We start from the raw sequence: 22,076 nt of genomic DNA on the forward strand, positions 1-22,076 counted from the left end.
AAAAGCATGGTGTTTCCAAATCTAAGTCACATACAAACAATGTCTGTGCTTTATTGATCGTCATAGCAAATGCCAATCTACAGTTCAGAGATTGGACATTCTTAATGAATCACCCTGTATTTTGTTTGTTGATGTGGTCGTTTAGTTGCTTTTATGAACATTTTAAAATCAATTAATAAGCTCTGCTCAATAATATTATTAGACAATATGTCGAAAATGTTTCTTATTTAAAAAATCACAGAGAAAGTAGGGGTTGAGTTGTCAGTACCACGAGTCACTCAAAAGCAAGTACACAGAAGTAATCCACCATCTGAGTCTGCAGTTGAATACTGGAAGCGGTCAATAATCATCCCCTAACTTGATTCTTTAACTTCTTCTTTGAATGCTAGATTCTCTGACGAAAATACACCTCCTTTTGCTTTAACTTGCAAAAGTCCGTCTGTAATTTTATGCATCATCCAGTATTTTCATGTACAGCAACTTTCCCATCGCCAACAGTTGCTTAGTGAAAGTTTCGGCGGAGGGATGGAGAAGCTCACAACACGTGTTTATTATCACTTAATTAACTGAGGGCTAAAACTGTCTTTATCAGTTATTAATAAATTGTGAATATAGTTATTTTCCTAACAAGTGCGGAAAGTGATACTTTCCCGCACGCGACTGCAGAGTTCGGGCAAGCGGTCAAGTGCGGGAAAGACACTTTTCGCATGAGTTAGGAGCATTATTTTTTCTACGACCGTATATACAAAAAAGTGTACCAACCCATTTTCCTAAAATTATTTTATTCCAACAAACATAATAATATACAAAACTTTAACTTAAAACTACTAATTATTATAAATATTAATATTGAAAACACAATTTGTTGTATTCTGTAGACTAGTAAGAATTGCCGGTCCAGTGGAGTTATTTGGTTTCAACTGGAAGGTAGATGACGTCGATGAGGATGGCATCGGTTGCAGGTCGCATAAAGATGACGATGACGGTGACGGCAACGGTTTTAAGTCATTTGGCAGGTAACAGCTCGGAATTAATTTCATTTGCAGCCTTCAAAATGGCTTCGGGAAGTTCTTCGTCGAATGAATCCATTAATATTATTGTATCGATTCGGTTTAATGTGGTTTAATTTAGAAGAAGATTGCACATATTCGGTCACTTCCAAGACGTTTTGAACAACTTTGACGTTTTAGTAACAATCACATTGTTATATAAAAAATATCTGTACTATTTTATGTTTTCAAAAAAATTAAAAATGTTACCAAAAGCTAGACAACGTTTAAATTTTATTTGATGGACTATTTCGTAAATATTTATTTACCTGTAGCAACAATAGTTATAATCTCAGAAGTGAAAAACTATCTAATAAGGTCAAATTTTGCATAATTCCACTTTCCCGCACTACTGCGGGAAAGTGACATTTTCAAAACAAATGCGTGCGGAAAGTGGGTTAAAACGTACGGTCGTAGAAAAAATAATTTTAGCATTGAAAAATTCGTTCATTAGCGACTCATATCTATCAAGAAGGACACAATATGAATTATGAATCTGCCAACAACTGAAAAAAATTAGGAAAAACGTCTATTTTTAAAAACAATATATATTGCCCAAAATGATCAATGTATTTATAAGAAAACTGATTTAAATTTAAATAACCGGGGATAACTGATCGATTGATAATTGAGAAAAAAAATCAAAATAAAAGGAAAAAAATGCGATGGAAAATAGGGGTTGATCGTATAGGGATGAAAATTTAGGGTTGAAAATTTGAACTGAAAAATAAAAATTAGGGGTGGACTACCCTTAACATTTGGGGGGATGAAAAATAAATGTTGTTCGATTCTTTGTCAAACAAAATGTCACGAGAATTCACGTATTAGATATGCGATTATTATAATTTTCCATAATTATGTACTATGTTTATATATAATAGTGTTTCTAATAATGTAACAAAATTTGAAAACAAAAAAACTACAACAAAAATATTCAGTAGTCATGGAATAAGTATAGTATTCTAGTCGCGTATATAATGAGTTATTAATCACTAGGTGGTTTATGCCACTCGCGACAGTAAACCTCACCTCATTAATAATAACATCCACTATACACATGTGAATAATATACTATTTCAAATGTAGGAAAACCCACTGAAGTTCTTCGAAATATCAACGACACCCTTTCCGTTGATTTGGAATTGGAGGATTCAGTTTCCACTGATTTTGGAGAGTTGACTAACTTTGTTAACATCGAAAATATTTTTTGCGAGGATGATTCCCAGGATGATCAAGATACTGGATTATTTGAAGAAATTAGCGAAAGAGGCAGTTTGAATTTTAATGTCATAGTTTCTTATTGGAAAGGTATCGGACATTTGATCAGTTGTTCTATTTTGATTGCTTTAGTTGCGATGCAGTTCTCAAGAAATTTGACTGACTGGTAAGTATAAATAGGGAAAGAAGAGAAGTCGTTGTATCTTTCATTTGTACAGATGGATCCTACTATTATTTCTGATCGTTTTTGTAGAATAATAATTCGAAGAAAATAACTACCTTTCTGGCTATATGCCTCATAGCATTACCAATTAAATCTCAATGAAGAACATGACATACATTTATATTACAGCCCATGGCTAACTTTTCACAATTAATAGAAATTTACAAAATATATATTTCGAACTCTGTTTTCTTTTTCTTCCTCATCCTTGATACTCTTCGTTGTCCGTTCTGAAAATTCTGTTTTTCCCCCAGGTTCTTCCTTTTCCTTTGCATTTCCATGTATTTAATTTTTTCGTCATTCACCCTTAGGTCGAATCTGTTTGATCACGTTTCCAATCAACTATAGACTTTCCAGTTCCCCCGTGGGATAAACTTTGATATTTCCAGTAATAGATTAACACTTGTGTCCGTATTTGCGCTTTTTATTACTTTTAAGGTGAGGTTGAAAAGTAAACGTGTCCCCTTGCTTCAGCCCTCTTTTTCCTCAAAAATTTTCGATAGCCTTCCTTAAGACAATAAAATGGATCTAAACTTTATTCCAAGTCTCTTTCACAATTCTTTTCTTGAGACACCAAAAAAGCCTCATATAAGTTTGGCCTCTTTATTGTATCGTAAGCTTGTTTATAATCTATGACAGTAGATATTGATCTTACTATTAATCTGTATTGTTTTGAAGGTAAAAATTTTGTCCGCAATGCTTTTCGCCCCTTGCTAAAGCCTCCTTGAAATTTACTGACTTCTTGGTTATAACTTGGTCCCAGTTTTTTTCTGGCCAAAACTTCGTAGGTCACATCCAGTAGTGTTATGCTCCTGTAGTTCTCGCATCAGGATTTGTCACCTCTCTTATAGAGCTTTGAAACCATCTGGTGACCGCTCTTCATCCCAAATTCTCCTCATCAATCGGCAGATCATTTTATGCAGCTGTTGCTTACCCATGTTTAATATCTTCACTGTGTTACCATTTTCTCCTCCAATTTTATTAATTTTCACTTAGTTTCAACTTTTTGGCGGGAATCCTCACATTCATTTCTTAATTACTAAACTATAGAGTGGGCTGAAAAGAATTGGCCCTTTGTCCCTATTTAAGCTACTCTTACATCTAGCAATTTCAATGCTTTCAAATGCATCCAACAATTCATTATTGGATACATTTTTTAACAATTTTATTATTATTAATATTTATGTCGATAAAGAGATCCGTTATTCTCCGTTTTAAAGAGCACGTAGCTCATTCGAAATATAAACAGGCCGGAAAATCAGTTATTGATGATCTTGCTGCCAGAATTTATACAAATTATTTCGCATACAGATGTTGTAGTTTCGGTCAAAATAAGCAATGAAAAACAAGTAGAAGAAAAAAACTGAAAATTAAGGGAGAGAACTATAGAGAGGGCTGAAAGGAATTGGCCCTTTGTCCCTATTTAAGCTACTCTTACATCTAGCAATATTAATGCTTTCAAATGCATCCAACAAAGTAGTTGAAGCTAGGAGAGTTCTGGACCACTTTCCTGCTTAATAGGCCTTTCTATTGTCGTGTTTCTAGTTGTGTTTGTGACTGGGTAATATCGTTTCTAAGACTCTTGTATTTCTTTCTAAGAGCCTGCCTAGATTTAATTAACTGTGCAGTTAATTGATTATTCATTGTGACTGATGGATTTCAAACATCTCTTCGTTATATATATTCATCAAATCCTTTTCGATATCTACCAGAAGATAGGGGGCAGTCTTTATCCATCGTAAGAAACCCATATTGATTCTGCCAACAATGAGAACACATATTTTTGAAATTTTGAAAATACGTGTCAACATTCACATGGCCATCATATATGTGCTTGAGGTTCGTTAAATCTTGTTTGAATATGACTAAAAAGTTTGCATTGTCCCTAATTAATTGTTTAGGGATTGCTGAATATGTTTGACATAGATAAAAACAGTCTGTAGATCTATGGCGACCAAAACAAAAGTAGTTTTGAATAATTTTTTGATCGCATGTAGCCACATCATCAAAAATAATTAGTGAGTTATTCTTAATATCTTCCAGATGAATTACATCTTGTGAAACATTAAATTCTTCATAACCAATTTCTTTCATGGGTTTGATGAGATTTCGCAAGTAAGTATACTTTGGTTGTAGGCTCTTAGAATACACGACGTAAACATTTTTAAATCTCTATCTGTGGGGTTATCAATTAACGACATTCGTTTTACCACATCCGCTGGGTCCAATGATTAACCCTCGTTTTGAATCACCACCAAATAATGCACCGTGTTTGCAATTTTATGTTCACATGAAAGGTCGTGGTTAACCACGAGTAAAGATATACGGGAATCACTCTGCATTGTTACCACCTATCGAAGATACTGGGAGGTACATATATAAGATAGTGATATATATATATATATATATATATATATATATATATATATATAAAATATAAACCTAAAAATGGTAGGTTTCTACCTCCTTCGCTACCACTCCTTGCATATTTATGAGCAGTTGATACAGGTGCCGCGTCTATAGTGCCAGCCATCAATAAAGCAAAATCTGATCGACTTTAAGATAAACAACGTCATGATCAGGCGATTAAGGGCAAAGGACTATATTTGAAACCATACAAAGGATACGGTATACAACCAAAAAACTTAAGATGCCCAATCGGGCGTTTACTGACAAAATTTGCGATAATATGTTGAACTATTAAAAATTCCACATTTTAAGGGAGTATTTATGAGAAATACTTTATATAAAAAAATCGAAAGAAACGAGTGTAGGATACTAAACACCGATTTACAAATAGGGCAAGAAACTCACTGGACTGCTTTTGTGAAAACTGTTTACCGCCGCCAACTGAATTGATAAATTATTTCAGAAGTAGCGTGATTGTACAGATTTTACAATTATGGTAGAATCCAAAAGACTTCCTATAAATGTGGACATCACTCACTAGATTCTTTATATAAATATTTCAACTAAGTAATGTTTTCATTCTTACATTTACCTCCATCACACAAATATGTCCTTCAGTTTCACTTTTTGCGGTAATTTATCAGAACAAAGCTACAAACTTAACCCTCCTATTTATTTGGATGATGCAACAGACTATGAAATAGGTCTCATCAATTTCAGTACGTATAATTATATACCAAATATCGATGAAACGAACAATTTTTTTATGTGGGGAATACTGGGAAAACAGTTTTTCCTTTATAATATACCTCTTGGCGCATATGAATTGAAAGATATAGCTAAAGTCTTGAACAATCACATGAAAAGCATAAACGTTAACACAAGTCACATATTTTTAACACACCCCGTGAAGAATTGAGGATTTATCATAGAAAATGAAAAAAGGGTAAAAATGATAATATATGCAACTAAAACAGCACATTTAGTTAAACGATAAAGTGCAGAAATGAAGATTTATGAAATAAAATAAAAAAAGAGTAAAAATTATAATATATGCAACTAAAATAGTACATTTAGTTGAACGAAAAAGTGCAGAAATGAAGATTTATGAAAGAAAATAAAAAAAGAGTAAAAATTATAATATATGCAACTAAAATAGACATTTAGTTGAACGAAAAAGTGCAGAAATGAAGATTTATGAAAGAAAATAAAAAAAGAGTAAAAATTATAATATATGCAACTGAAATAGCACATTTAGTTAAACGAAAAAGTGCAGAAATGAAGATTTATGAAAGAAAATAAAAAACATAGTAAAAATGATAATATATGCAGCTAAAACAGCACATTTAGTTGAACGAAAAAGTGCATAATTGAATATCTATGTACCTAAAGGCGTTAACTTGGTTATCGAAATGCGCGTCAGACAGTGTTGGTGTAGTTTTGGTGTAAATAGTGTATTCATTATGAATATCGCCAACGGTTCCAGAAATTCCAACTTAGTTGGTCTCCATGATTGCTCCCTGTTTATCTCTACCATATCTTATTGCTCTCCGGTTATGAACATGACATATATGTGTCATTATCGACACATTATCTGATGACTTAATATTCCAAATAGTTAAGCATAATCCATTAATTTACTAGGGTCTAGCCAAGCAACAACAGTTCGTAAGAAGGCACGATATTGTCATGACCACATTCAATTAGGTCCCACTACACCGATTCTCTTTTATTTTACTCATTGCAGTTGCAAGCAATCAGAGATATCGATAAACGTCACGTTCTTTCAATAAAAAGGTCTCACTTTCCTCAGTTACTCTTCGAATTTTTTCAGGTGGCTAGCCAATGGAGTAACAGATACATCTCAGAATTCCACTACTAACTTTACATTATATCATGAAGTAACTAGTATTAGAGATGAAAACTTGTATTGGACGATTTCTACAGATAACATGGCAACGTTTTTAAAGGTTTATATCGAATTTGTGTGTATCAACACATTATTCACATTGTTAAGGGCATTTATATTTGCCTATGGTGGAATAAGGGCTGCGATCAAATTCCATAAAATTTTGCTACGGACAGTGGTGAAAGTAAGTATATGTACTCTATTAAGGGAAGCTATTATACTTTTTTATGCGTAATTATAAAATTTGTAACTGCAAGGGCAGGTAAATAAATCTGTAAATTTTCCATTTTCCTACTCCTTAACTAACAAAACAAAGAAAAAGTTCACATTGTGAAGTGTAAGATTGTTATACATATTTTGAACTGCTCAATTGTCCCAATTTAAATAATTAATTGGGCATAATCGAGCCTTCCGCTATATGGGTGCAGCATCTGCTCACAATCGACATCAAATGTAATCGTGTGATGGCCTCGAAAGAGTTTTTGTATACCGTAATATGGACGAGTTCTTACGCCGTTTCGTGGCAGTTGAAGGAACGTGGATGCATCACAACACATGGTAGGTTTGTTGGAATGAATCGAGGTCACAAAAAGTCAAGGTGACTTTGTCCCGATAGTGTCATAGAGACAGTTTTTTGGGTGCACATTGGCTAGCTTCAAGTGTAAAAAAAATCAATGGAGGATTATGCCGGATTATTTTTTAATATCAATTATTGAGAATCCATTGGACAAGAAAATATTAATTTACACCAAGACGATGCGAGAATGCACATACAATTCCCATGTTGTAAATTCACGAATTACTCTATGAATTGCATCCACCATATTCAGCCTCAATTGAAAATAAATTTCGGTGTGAGAATGGAATTATCTCACAAATATATATTTTCCTACGACCACTTATGAAAATGATTGATTCCACACTCATTTTTACCTAAAAAAGTAGCTTCACACGTGTACTAAAAAATAACAAAACATACGTACAACGAAAAGTTTGCACCTAGCTTTTCTCCTTTTTTTGTGTTTGAATTTAGAAATGTTCGGACCCGTCGATTTTCTTTTTGAGGGGGACAAATACTAAAATAGTAAATGCGAAAACGGTTTAGAGACATTAAGCCGATAATTTTGGTATTAACGAAAAATACAAATAAGTTTTATTTTGAGTGAAAACAACTACAATCATTTCTAAATTATTTAATTTAAAGGAAAATGGGATTTCAAAAACACCGCATTATTTATCAGAACTAAATTCCTCACAAATCGTTTACGGTTTTTTATTGAAATAAAAACTGAAGATACATGTAGGAAAAGAATTTACACAGTTTTAGTCCCTTCATTGATTCAGTTTTTTTAAAAGTTATTTTAATTTCATGGTACAATTTGATTTATTCTACTCCAGAACGAGTTGAAATAGTTAAACTTCATTTTCAAAATAATAGTTGTGCCAGACTTACGGCTCGCTTATTTAATGATAGTCATCTCGATAAAAATGTGAATGATGTGTTAGTTAAAAAGTTTGTAGATACCGAATTTGTCTGTAATGTAAAACACCAGCCGCAGAAACCGATCAGAAATGAAGCTGTGGAAGTCGCTGTGTTAGGGTATGTTGAACTGAATCATACTCAAAGTACTCGTCAACTAGCTGAAGCCTCAGGACTCTTCCGTTCGTCCAGAATACGAATTTTAAAAGCATACAAATTTCATCCGTACATAATCAAACTAGTACAGGAACTAAATGAGGATGATCCTGATAGAAGGCTGCAATTTTGTGAAACAATGAGCCAGCGTTTAATTGCAGATCCGCAATTATTATTTAACATTTATTTTTCCGACAAATGCACATTTTATTTGAATGGAGCTGTAAATAAGCACAATTGTCGTTACTGGGATAATATTAACCCACATTTATTCCACGAGGTTCATACCCAATATCCTCAAAAAATAAACGTCTGGTGTGGCATATTAAGAAATCATATCATAGGACCACTTTTTATTCCTGGAAATTTAACTGGTGAAATCTACCTAAACATGCTCGAAGATACAATTGATCCTTTAATAACATAAGTAATTGAAGATGGCCAAAATCATACTGCTGATCGGCTTTATTTTCAGCAAGATGGAGTACCTCCGCACTATGTGGTTCCTGTAAGACAGTTCTTAGATCACCGGTTTCCTGGATGGTGGATTGGTGGATTGAAGGTAGGGATCAATTGAAAGGCCTGTCAGGTCACCGGATTTATCGCCTTTAGAATTTTTTCTTTGGGGACACTTAAAAAATAAATGTTTTGCCACAAAGCCCGAGTCCATAGAAGATCTTCGCCAACGGATTACAGCAAAGTGCAGAAACATAACACCTGATATGCTACATAATGTTAGAAATAGATTTGAACAAAATCTGTATTATTGTATGGAATTAAATGGGTCACATTTTCAACATTTGTTAATGTAAGGTCTTAGTAAATCAATTTAACGGCTAGTTTACATTTTTACAAAGCATGTTAAAAATAACAAACATTGGAATGGACTAACGATTGCAGTTATTTTCACCCGTGATAATTAAAACTTATTTGTATTTGTCATTAATACCAAAATTTTCGGCTTAATGTCTTTAATGCCATTTTCGCATTAACTGTTTTAGTAAGATTCAACAAATAGGGTATCATTAGAAAGACAATTTTGTGCCCTTTTAAATGATATATCAGTCGACCCCTTTTTCTATTTAAAATTTTAGGGTTGTTACTCACCCCCGCTTGGGGGTTAAAGGCGCAGATCGAATAATATGTTTAAAATGTGTCCCCCTCAAAAGGAAAATCGACGAGTCCGAGCATTTTTGAATTTAACTACAAAAAAAAAGTGAAAAGGTAGGTGCAAACTTTTCGTTAGACCACCCTGTATATTGAAATGTTTCTTTTTCTTATGTTATATATGGTCTCGAACGATAGAGGGAATACGCGATTACAATATGAATCTGGCTGGATGTAGAAAGGCAAAAGGCCAAATTTAAGAAGACTGAAAAAATCATATTATCTACATAATATGATTTTTTTATGTTATATTACAGTTTTCCTACGACCACTCACGAAGACGATAGATTACACAATCATTTTTACCTAAAAAAGTAGCTTATCTCACACATGTACTAAAATAGTATAGTGTGCAACAAGTGGGAAAATTCAACTTTTATCACGAGTGAGAAAATTACTTTTATAACATGTTAAACACTATACTTTTTCCACATCTGCATAAATTGAAAGAATAAAAGTAATGGAACTTAATTTTTATTTTTATGATTAGTAAAACCAAAATAATACTCAAGTATCCTCTTAACTGATGAATAATATTTAATTTTTTTTTATTTAATATTTAATTATTAGCAATTTTATTTTTAATAGACTTTCCCCTCCCGCATTTACTAAAATTGTTGTTGCCGAAGAACGTCTAAAGCAGTTACCTGTGTATAGATGGAGGTTTTCTAATTCTAAAAAAATGCCATACTACCGAATTTATTAATGCCAACTACGTGTCTAATACATTTTCCGTAATTGTAATTTAAAAAGAAACGTTTTTTTGGCAAATCAATCGGTCTAAGAGCAGCATATTTTTTGTATATTATAAAATACTCCCGTTACAGTGAACATTTTTGGCTTTTTTGTTTTCGTGTTATCTAATTTCACAAGCTGAATTTAAATCCTGTAAATTATCTAAATATTTAAATTTTACAAAAAAATTCTTGACACCCGAGAGTTTTGAACTCGGGACTACTGAGTTCCAAGCGGACACACTATCATCCACTGCACCATTGACCATTGATTTAAATGATTGGTTAAAAGTACAAATATCTATCTACCATAATTTAAAATAGAATTTTTTATGATTATTTGATTCTTCCATCTCCTAAAAAACCACTAAATAGAAAAATCTATGTTAAATCAAGATGAAAATACAATTAAATTCTAAAAATTATTCCTTCTAACTAAATTCTCTTTTATTAGTAGATATTCCTTGCCTGGAGCTTCGTTTAAAAATCTTTGCAATTGGTCTGCTGTCAATATGTTTGATTTTTTGGAGACGTAATTGTAGGACTTTCTTTTCAAAAATGAACCTAATTTGTCATACATGGACATATCAATGTTATTTTTGATAGTACCGATAGTACTTCGCAGCATTGAATATTGTGACCAAAGTGTAGACGCTTTAAAGTTTTCGACAACTTTTCAAAGTATACTAAAAGTACAGTCTCCGAAAAAGATTTTATTTTTGTAGTTTTTCTCGTAAGCTAATTCATATTTTTTTCTTGAAATATCCGGCAACAAATCTAAAGCCACTTTTGCTGCTTTTTTCGATATCTCTAGCGGAGTATTATCAAAATCGTCAACACTGTCAATATCCATATTATTGGTATAATTATACCCTACTAAAATAATATATAATGAAAATTATATCCCTTCAGGGTACTCACTAGTGGTATTACTAGTATGCTTTAAGTTTTTATAAAAGTCATGGCAAACTGTAGGAACATATGGTAGTAATGCCAATAGATCATTATACTTTTGTTGTGATATTGGTATTGGACTTGGTGTTACCAGTTGCAAATCGTTTGGCAATGTAAGGTGTCGCCTTCGAAACCTAACAAGGTCAATCTCCTGGTTTTCATCAGCGAAATTACTTTTCAAAAACAGAGTTCCCATGCTGTTCTGTTTTACTTGCAGTTGAACATAGGTTGACAGAAGAACTTGTTCTTTGTTGACATCTTTTTTTCTATTAATAAAGGGTGGATTTTCACATGTTTTGACATCGTACAAAGACCTAAAATTTTTAAAATCCTCCAGTTCCATATTATGCACAGTATATTTCATTGAGGTATGTCTGACTAACTGCTGCCAATCCCAGGGCGTTAGAATTGTCATGTTGTTAAGTTTTTTTTTCTCTTCCGCTCTATCAGTGCATGGACAGTATCCGCCTCCATATGCGTGTGGCCCTTTAGTAGAAACTTTTGAGTGATGATTTTTACTTGAGGATACTTATTGAGTATCCAAAAGAAACACATAATAAGGCTAATATTCTTATTCTGGCCGTAACAATTACCCACCACAGAATGATTTCTTCAATGTCACTGCCAGGAATGACGGTATCTGCCCATTCCAGTAATGCAGATCCGATTTCATTTCCGCCACGAGCTCCTTTGGATTCGTCCCACATAATACAATGGACTGACGAATCAGAAGAATCAAAAAGGGTGTAATTCAACGTCCAAAGTTTTCTCTTGTAAAAGCTTATGCAATTTGTTATAAGGGGTGACGGCAAACATTTTTGAAGATCACCCGTTAATACCTTAAGGGTATTGTTAGCCCTTTTGGTGTCCTCGCTTTTCAAATCATACCTTAATTTAGATTCATCCAGATGTGCATTATGGTCTTCCTCAATAGAATTTTTTTCATCTAGAGTCAAATTATTTTTTAATTTTGCTTGAAAATAATCACATGTGTCTATTTCTGGTGGTTTGAAATTCAACTTAAATTTTTTGTTGAACACATCGTAGTAGAGCCATTTTTTAGCTATTAACCAAGGGTTGAAATCATTTTCATTACAATCCTCTACATACAGTTCATATATTTTCTCTATGTTCAGGTGCAGACCCAAATACTTCATATCACTCTTTTCCCTAGTGTAATGACTGCTATAATTTGGGAAGGAAGAGATGTATCTTACTACACTTTCAACGGTGTCATTATGTGTTTTATTGACGGGAGTTTGCTTACCCCTTTGATCAATTTTTACAATTCCACCTGGTTCAATATTTTTCAAAACATTAACTACCACGGTGTTTGATATAGATAGTGTATTTAAAAACATAAGTTTACATACTCTAGTTCGTATGCCTTTTACTGTAAAATAATATTGTAGAGTATTTTGTTTTGACTTATTGGAGGTAAGGTCTCGTTTTCTTGAACGGACAGTACTAGTTCACTAACAATCCGCCAGGCTGTGTAGAGGTATACAACACTATGTCCAGTAGTAATTCACATGCTTAGGAAGGATAAAACACCAAGTCCACATTCTATCCCTCTAAATGAAAGTGGACTTGGTGTTGTTTTAAAACATGCTATATCCGGTTCTAACTTCTTTTTGACATAGTGCTCTATTCCTCTAAGAAATATGAGAAAAGCTGATTTTAACTCTGTAATAAAGTCAATATGGAAAAAAATGGACATAGTGTTGTATCCCTCCGAGGTACAGTAATATTTCTCACAATGTGAGCAATATGTGATTGTGAAATTAAGTTAGCTATGAGAAAAACGTCACTTTTCGTAACAGTTTCAGAAAAAATAACAAAACATACATGTATTGAAATACTTGAAAGATAGAGGCAATATGCGAATATAATATGAATCTGGCTGGGTGCCGAAAGACAAAAGGCCAAATATAAGAAGTCTGAAGAAGTAGACAATAAAAATTAAGTTTGTTGTGATTTGTGTTGAAATACATACTAATATCTGCAAAATAATTTAAACGTTAAAATTAAGTGCTATTACTATTACAGGGTAATGTAGAAAGTAGTTTAATGAAAATTTAGTCTCCATATTTTGTTGGATTTTTTAATTTCTCAGCATACGTGTTTATATACTTTTCGATACATGTGTGAAATTGTTTAATTGACTTTCTTATTTAAAAAATACGTTTTTTGAAGAATTTTTTAGTGTAAATCTCAAAGAAGACTATGTTAAAAATCGAATGTTTTTTACAAAAACCTCTGTTCTATTCAAAACCTTAAAAAGTTATCAACATTAATTTGTCTAAATTCCTTTTTATCTTCGTCAACTGGAAATGAGTGCTTTAAAAATTTAATATTAGAACCAGAGTTGTTTTCTGATACGTAAATTTGAATTTTTGTAGAGGTATTATAGACTAAAAAAACAAGGTCGATAAGGTGCGCGCCATTTCAGCTTGTAAACTGGCGACCCCAACTTGCCCCAACTTAGTACATCACCAAACGCCACTACTTAAGGTCAGCACAGGTCGGATATGAAAATGCCAGCCGGTTTTCCCGAACGAAAAAATTGGCTGAAAAACCTCATAACGGGCGCGCGTGAAACCTTTTGTAGCGTGCGGCTTAAATCTCAAAAAAGTGCGTTGTAATAGTGCAAGAAGTTTTGCAGGCCGGAAAACACTCGTAAGAAGAGATTGAAAGTGCCGGAAAACTCATTTGAAAAACCTCATAACGTGCGCGCGAGAAACTTTTTTATTAGGTTTTTGAGGTCTTAACTAAGAGCAATGGGATAGTGCAAGAAGTTTCGCAGGCCGTTTTCATCGTATCCTGATGATTTTTTTTTTTAATTTTGGATAGCTCAAACATATTTAGATATTATAGATAATTTTTCATTAAGCCTGCAAAATTTCTTGCACTATTACAACGATCTTATTAGATGTTTAAATCCCATATTACGAAAGGTTTCACGCGCGCATATCATGAGGTCAGCCAATTTTTATATTCGGGAAAACCGGTTGGCATTTTCATATCCGACCTGTGCTGACCTTAAGAAGTGGCGTTTGGTGATGTACTGAGTTGGTGCCGCCAGATTACATGCTGAAATGGCGCGCACCTAATCGACCCTGTTTTTCTAGCCAGCTCTGGGACTATTAGTCACTTAATGATATCCTTTAGATTAATGATGTCGTGTAACATAAAATTCTTTGTAATCCATCACGAATTTGGTTTCAACACAGATTAAAGACTTCCTAGATATACAAAATTGATGAACATAAATTAAAAGTAACAAATTTTTTGAAAAACAAGCTTTTATTAAAATGTACTAAAAAGAATAGATTTAACATTTTCCATGGGATCTTAGTGTTAACTTTAATATATTCACACAATTTTTTTAATATAAAAACTTACGGCATTGTTGTTAGATTCAAGTAGATACTCGTATTTGTTTGAGAAAATCAGTTAGATCATGTTATATGATTTACGGCCGGTTTCATAATATATTCAACACTCCAGTACTCGCGCTCCCTAATGTGGCAAATGTAGTCGCCTGTCATCTGTCAGATGATTCTGTCTTTTTATTGGGTAATAAATACCAAATACCATTTTTGGTTTAAAAAATACGTAGGGACAGTCCGGGCAAATTGGTTTTTCATAATATTTCCTATTTCCCAGCGACATCTATGAGCAGTATGCCATGCAACGATTCTCTTTACAGTCCTAAACTAACCAGTACGTAGTCAGCAGTCGTCAAGTGAATGTTTATTTATTTGACCATTCAAAGTTTTTTCTAGCACGTCATATTTAGATGTAAGTTCGTAAGCATTTTAGCCTAATCTAAAATTAATCTACAAAAAACGAATCTAATATGACGTGTTTTTTGATAACTTAGTTTTTATATTGGATTAGGGGGCAAACTGGAATATTCGGACTCATCATCAGACACTTCAACCAAAGTTGAGCTAGCAGATTCTAATGATTCTGGTAGTGATTTCAAATATCCCTAAGCGCTTTTTATGTGTCCTTTTAGAATTCGTTATTATAGCGGTTTATTTACAGTATTTATTTATATCTTTTGCTTCTTTTTGTTCTAGAACTTTGCAGAATTTTATTTGTGGTATATAAATAAGTTTATGTTGCTCAGTAAGTCAGTTTTAAATAAATAGTCGTAACGAAAAGAACGAAATAGTAAAAGTAATTACAGAAATTGTTTAAGTGATATTTATAAGTAAATTATTTTAAGTTAAGTGTACTTAATAGTGTGAAAATAGATTGAAAATGTAAGAGAGAGTGTTCGTTTATTCACCTCACGAATAGAAAAAGTTTAAATAAATACGAAAAAAATTACATTAGTCTAACTATTGCTAGTTGGTAAATAAACAGCATTTATTTTTAAATAAAAGTTAAAAGCCGATTTCTATTGGTTATTTTCCAAATGGATGCGGTCGGACGTTTTTATTATACTAACATACATTATAGCAACATACTAACTTATTAGAAACTTAGTCAAAATTTACGTTGTGAATCTTCGTTTCTATATGCTAAATACCAAGTTAGCGAAATCTGTGAAAGAATTGAATGTGTGGTGGATCGAAGATGTTCTCAACATTTTCTATTATTTTCAATTAGTTGGATTATTATTATTTCCCCCTAACTTTGCCAAGATGATTATGCAACTATCTGATGTTCTGAAATATTTCCAATGTTTTGGAACTAGAGAACTTGATTAATATTATGGACCTTCGGCTTGATTATAAAAGTAACGCACGGCAGGAATAACTAGTTAAAAACCCCATATTACAATAATTATTTGTTACATACGCATATTTCAAACAAGATTTTCATATTGATCTATGTGTAACTAATTAATCAAATATTTTTTTAGGCCAGAAGCTCGTTTTTTGATGTCACTTCAATAGGAAGAATTATAAACAGATTTTCCAGTGATACATACACTGTTGATGACTCATTACCATTTATTCTAAATATTTTTTTGGCTCAATTGTTTGGATTAATTGGTGAGTATTCAAAAAAGAAATTGTGTGGTTTTTGGAGAAACTGCGATTAGAAATGTGTGGTAATCAGTGGTATGGGAGGTAAACACAATTTATCTCAGTTCTCTCTAATAAACATCATATATTCATGCAAACAGATTTAACGCTCGCTCAATTTTTCCAAGTTAAGGTTGTTAAAAAATACTCACCATCGTTGGGGTCCCTTCCGAGCTTTTTTCAGCCGAAAACAATTGCAGTTGGAAGATGGAAATGAACCTGGAAAGGAACTAAGAAATTGACACAAAGTTCTCGTGTTATTGATTCGAAGCTGGTATGGAACTGCCGAAGAAATAGGTAGGAGGCCAATACTCGTCAGACTAATCAGAAAAATTATTGGCACACAACTTCTTTCTACATCTACTTAATTTTCTTACACTGCTTGGTCGGGAAGAAACCGATGAGATTAGCTTTTGCAGAGACAGAGATTGAAGAGTGTTAGTAAATACAAACTATGCTTTGAACAAGAAATTTTTAACATTGAGAATCTAACCTCGTTGAAGTCCACTGATAGATGCTAGAGTTCACTACAACTCTGGATGTGGAAGTTGAGTTACAGTGGTGAAAAAAGTTCTGATAAGGGAACACAAAAGACTTTTATGTTTATTCTATGCTAATTTCTATAATTATTCATCTATTATATATATATCGATGTCTTAATCTGGAAATGTATTAAATCCAAAACCACAAATTGTCAGGAGAGACAAAAAAACTGTTCAAAAAAATCAGCTAAAAACTTTTTGAGCATTTTCCTTTCCTTTTTATCTTATTATTTCTTATATGCCTTTCTATTATTGAAAAAGTTGTGTTTTGTCTCCTTTATGATATTTTTGGAGTTAAAACTCATGTTGTACCTATGAGGAATTTATGCTATTTTCTAGCTATATTTTTCAAGTATAAGCAGTAGTTACTAGTATTTTAGATTGAATATAAAATTTAGTTTAGTACAGAGTTTGCTTTTTCTAACTAAGTACGTTCATTTCTTTGATTTGTATAAGTGCGACAAAGAGTAGTAAAAATGGTGAGAGGTAGAGTCAATTGTAGGCTTCAACGTTTTGTTATTGGTATTTCTGACTTATTCAGGGTGTCCCATGACGAGTTAAAACTATTTGTATATGGCAAAATACTTATAGTAAAATCATGAAAATTTCTACGTTTCGGTTTTTGGATACGATCTTTTTAACTAACATATTTTCAAAGATGGCCGACTTTCAGTAGAACCGGAAATCAACTATAACTTTGTTATATAGAACACCCTATACTTTTGTCTAAAAACTTTCTTCGAAAAATGCATACTTTTTAAATTATTAATTTTTTGTACTGAAAAAGTATGCACCCTTTAAATTTGGATTTAATCCTTTCCATAGGTTAAAAAGGTCGCTTTTGGTAGTAAATGACTCCTCCAAATAATCCTTGTTGGATGTTACTCGGCAGTAATGTGATTGAAGCTGGGAAGGGTTTTCGAAAACTAAACCATGCTTTCATAAGTGCTGCGCTTGATGTTGTTCTTTCTTTTTACGGGGCTTTCAGGTGGCTGGATAGGGCAAACACTTTTTCCCTAAGATTTGAAAGTTGCCGGCCCTAGAGATAAAGTATTAAGGAACATCGTTTTACTCAGTTTTACATGAGTATTGGTATCACTTTTTGGCAAAATTTAAATGTTATCTTTGTTTTTCTTGTTTTCTAGGCATTAGTAGGCGTTCTACGCTGAACTTCGACGGGTTGGAGCAGCACAAATAATTGCTTCTCATTCCATCACAATTTCCAAAATATGTTAAAAATCATATTCATCAATTGTTGAAAATTTGTATGTTTTCGGCATACAATTGCACCGTGATTTCATTTTTTATTTTCTTCTCTGCCGCGTCTTTCTAGTCTTTCTCCCAACTGTGTCATTCATCTGAGCTTCTGAGTTATTTCCGATTTGCTCATTAATAGGTGCATTCATATCTAAATTTTCCACAGTGTGATATTCAGGTAACATTGCGCCTTTGTCAAAGGCGTCTTCATTTGTCCACAAAACAACATTTTCACTGTTCGCAAATTCATTAGACATAATAAAAACATTGTCTTGGTCGCCTACTTCATCGGTGTCATCATACTTTTTTTCTCCTTCTTATGCCAAATTAAAAATATTGTCCTGGTCGCCTACTCCATCAATGTTATCATCTTTTTCTTCTCCTTTTGTGGCAAAATAAACATATTGTCTTGGTCGCTTACTCCTTCAATTTGATATCTTTTTCTTCTCCTTCTGTGGCAAAATAAACATATTGTTTTGGTCGCTTACTTCATTAATGTTATATTTTTATTCTCCTTCTTAAAAAAATTGTATTGGTCGCCTATTCCATCAATGTTATCATCTTTTTCTTCTCCTTCTTGTGCAAAATAAACATATTGACTTGGTCACTTACTTCATCAATGTTATCATCTTTTTCTTCTCCTTGTGACAAAATAAAAATATTGTCTTGGTCGCCTATTTAATCAAAGTAATCAAGAATAATGTTTAAAATTTCATAAATATTCAAAAATTTAACAATTTAACTCATAAAATAATAAAAATCTTGACTCAACTTGACTTGAATATTTTCCTGTCCGCCAATTTGCATGTACACTGTTGTATTTAAAATATTCGCTACGGTGGCCGCGCAGCATTTTTTTCGGAACACAATGGCACCAATAACTCATTTTCGCATTTTTTGGATTTAAGACATTAGCAGATTAAGGTATCGATATTTAGAAAAGGTAGAAAAATAAAATGAGAATGATTTTATAATAACAGAAAAGTGATTTTTGTAATTTTCAGGTTCAATTTGTGTAACTATTTATGGTCTACCATGGATATGTGTATTTCTAATTCCATTAATTCCGGTTTATACATGGTTATTGAATCAGTACAGAATAACGTCAAGAGAACTCAAAAGAATATCAAGTGTAACACTTTCACCTATATATAACCATTTCAGTGAAACATTACAAGGTAATAGACTCATTCTGTATATTTTATAGTCAACAAGTAATTCGATTCAATCTATCAAACTTGTATATTCATTTTAATTTGGATGGCTTAGTAGTATGATGAAAGTAACTGAAAATATAGTATCAACAGTCACCAATCCATTTTTTCAATAAAGTGGGGCTACTTTTAGTCCAGTGAGTAGAGCCCAATTAGAGCCAAAACCCACCAAAAATAGTTATGTCGATGATTTTCTGGATTTAGGTAGTTCTGAGGGTGCTATATCGATACAGTAAAAGTTAACATCAAAATTTTGGCTGCTAAGCGATATATTTTTGTTTAAATTTAAAAATTTCTAATTTTGCAAATAACTCGGAATCTATGCCGAATTTCGAGAAAAGTGAAGAGATTAAAAATGTAGTAATTTTCTACTTTTCTAGTTTCCTGTAATTTTTTCTTAATCTCAAAATTACAAAAAGCGAATTTTATGTTACTGGTTTTTTTCAACAGTGCATTTTTTATGGATAACTCAAAAAAAACTTGAAATTCAGAGGTAAATTTCCGAAAAAAAATGCCGAGAAGGAAATTATCTTCAAAGAACCTCAAATATGATTTTTCCCAATCTACAAAAAACTCTAAAATTCCAGAAATCCTTTTTTAAAATCTTGATTGTTGTAAGTACTCTAAACCTAAGTGTGGGACAGGGATAATCCTTAAAAACGCTATTCTTGTGATTTATCAAAAAGTATAGAAAATATTAAAAATCTAGTCGATTTCATCATCACTCTCGAACATTTCTTCCAAAAGGAATTCCGTGCTCGTCAGGGTGTCTTTACAGTCTTCTCCTGCAGGACTGGTCTCTTCTTCAAAAAATTCTTCTTCCCCCAAGTCAACAGGTATCAGATTCATGTATGAATTTTGTAAACACGACCCGCACATGCTTCTATATAGCAGTCCAGCCTTCTTGCAAGTACACAACTTACTACAACCTTTTTGGCAGTTACAAAAAATCATTTTTAAAATCTCCCATCCCCACTTTACTGGATCTAAGGTGATATATGAGAGCCATTCTTGAACCAGGAAATACACTCTTAAGCAATGAATCTGAGGTTGGAGGAAAAGGCCCTAGATTGACCACATTTTTCTCAACAACAGCCTTTAAAAAAACACGTATATCTATACAAATCGAGGTCAGATATATTACGAGGCGCATTATATAAAGCAAGAAATGCATTCACTCCATTTTCAACTATACACTCTTCTGTACTGTCAAACCTTCGAATCGCTTCAAGAGCTTCTCTGAAATTAGATTCAACTTTTAATTTTTATTCAAACGACTTGACAAACACCTTTCTTACCTCTCTTGAAAAAACAAGAAGTTGTATCGCAACCATTAAAAGCGTTTAAGAAGAGAAAATTTTGTGAAAGAGAGGCTCTACAGAGTCAAATTTAGTTGGCTTATCAAGATCACAGTTTAACATCGTATAATCCATCATTAAATTATAAATATATAGCAGCTCCTTGTTCTCCTGCCCACTTAACTAAACTGCTAACCAAATTATATAGCAAAGCCTTATTTCACGACTTGAGACTCTGGGCTACACTTGCTATGAATATTTACACCAGACTCGTCAAGAAAGTCTCCTTCATTCTCATATTTATCGAAGAAAATCGCGATCAAAGCAATAAAAACAATTCAACCTTTCACTAATCAAAGAGTATTTTGTTGCATTTACGACACTTTACGTACTAAAAAAAGACAATTAATTTTTTATCTTGAAGCACTCCCATTAGGTCCTTTTCTGGCATTTTCACTATTTTTTTTCACAATTGCTATCCAACAATTCTACTTTACACGTGCACTAATAAGATGTCTTCTGCCGTCTGTTTGTTTTGCTTCGACAGCGCCCTCTACACCCGTAGAATCTTTGGCTGATGTGTTGAAAAAACTCTCCCAGTAGAAAGAGGTTTTTTTTGTTACGTATATCTATATAGAAGGTGATGCCTCGAAAATAAGAAAAAGATTTGAGAAAAAAATGTTGTTTAGGAGCTCTTGGCGAGTTTTCAAATTTTTGATGGAAGACCGTAGGTTTAACGAACTTATTTGGGGAGGATATTAAAGCTCGACAACTTGTATACTTTAGTTTTCTCATTATTTTGCGAAAATGGTTGGTTAGGTTCAACAACTTATAAAAAAGTAACCAATCTTGTCAACTATAAAAAATCTAACATTAGTAAAAGTAGTTTTTTGCCTATCACAGAGTGAGTTCAAAGGTATAATTTTAAAGGTTATCGTTTAATTGACGACTTCAAGCAAGGATTCGCTGCTGGGTGTAGCAGAGTCACGACACATGTATTTTAAGTTCACCCAGGCAACAAGCATAAAACAATTCTATTCGTGTCGTTTTCCAAGAAAATTTTACAAGTTACATTTTACATTTTTTGCAGGTGCATTTGAAAAGTAGAAACTCTAACGATTAAAATTCACTTTTTTCATTTGTCCCGAAATGTTGACTTTTCGAGGAGATACAGCAGTTTCTTCTTCAGTCGGGGACGTAATTTCCCTCAGATTCTACGTGGCACGAAAACTTTTTAGTATGATGTGACCTCGAAGTTTGAGCGCATTTTATAAAGAAATGACAGCTCTTAAGGAAAGATCACAGGGAACCTTTTTTGTGGGTTTCTTAAGCTACATTTTTGATCCTTTCGAAATTTGGCATAGATTTCGAGCTATTTGCAAAATTCCGAATTTTGAAAATTCACACAAAAATATATAGCT

At 32.8% G+C, this 22,076-nt stretch overlaps 1 protein-coding gene across 24 annotated transcripts in view; it reads left to right on the top strand.

Moving 5' to 3' along the window:
• LOC130900405 (ATP-binding cassette sub-family C member 10) overlaps positions 1–22,076 on the top strand; it is a 136,766-nt gene that overhangs the window by 78,889 nt on the left and 35,801 nt on the right. For all 24 annotated transcript variants that reach the window (XR_009060162.1, XM_057810983.1, XM_057810976.1 and 21 more), the window contains 4 exons: positions 2,136–2,433; positions 6,734–6,992; positions 16,179–16,311; positions 19,148–19,321. Coding sequence is in view for 23 of the 24 variants with exons in the window: in XM_057810983.1 (XP_057666966.1) it covers positions 2,136–2,433; positions 6,734–6,992; positions 16,179–16,311; positions 19,148–19,321 (864 nt within the window). In the remaining variant the exon portion in view is untranslated. The remainder of the gene's footprint in view (positions 1–2,135; positions 2,434–6,733; positions 6,993–16,178; positions 16,312–19,147; positions 19,322–22,076) is intronic.

Source organism: Diorhabda carinulata, chromosome X (assembly GCF_026250575.1).
Source record: "Diorhabda carinulata isolate Delta chromosome X, icDioCari1.1, whole genome shotgun sequence".
Taxonomy (NCBI): Eukaryota; Metazoa; Arthropoda; class Insecta; order Coleoptera; family Chrysomelidae; genus Diorhabda; species Diorhabda carinulata.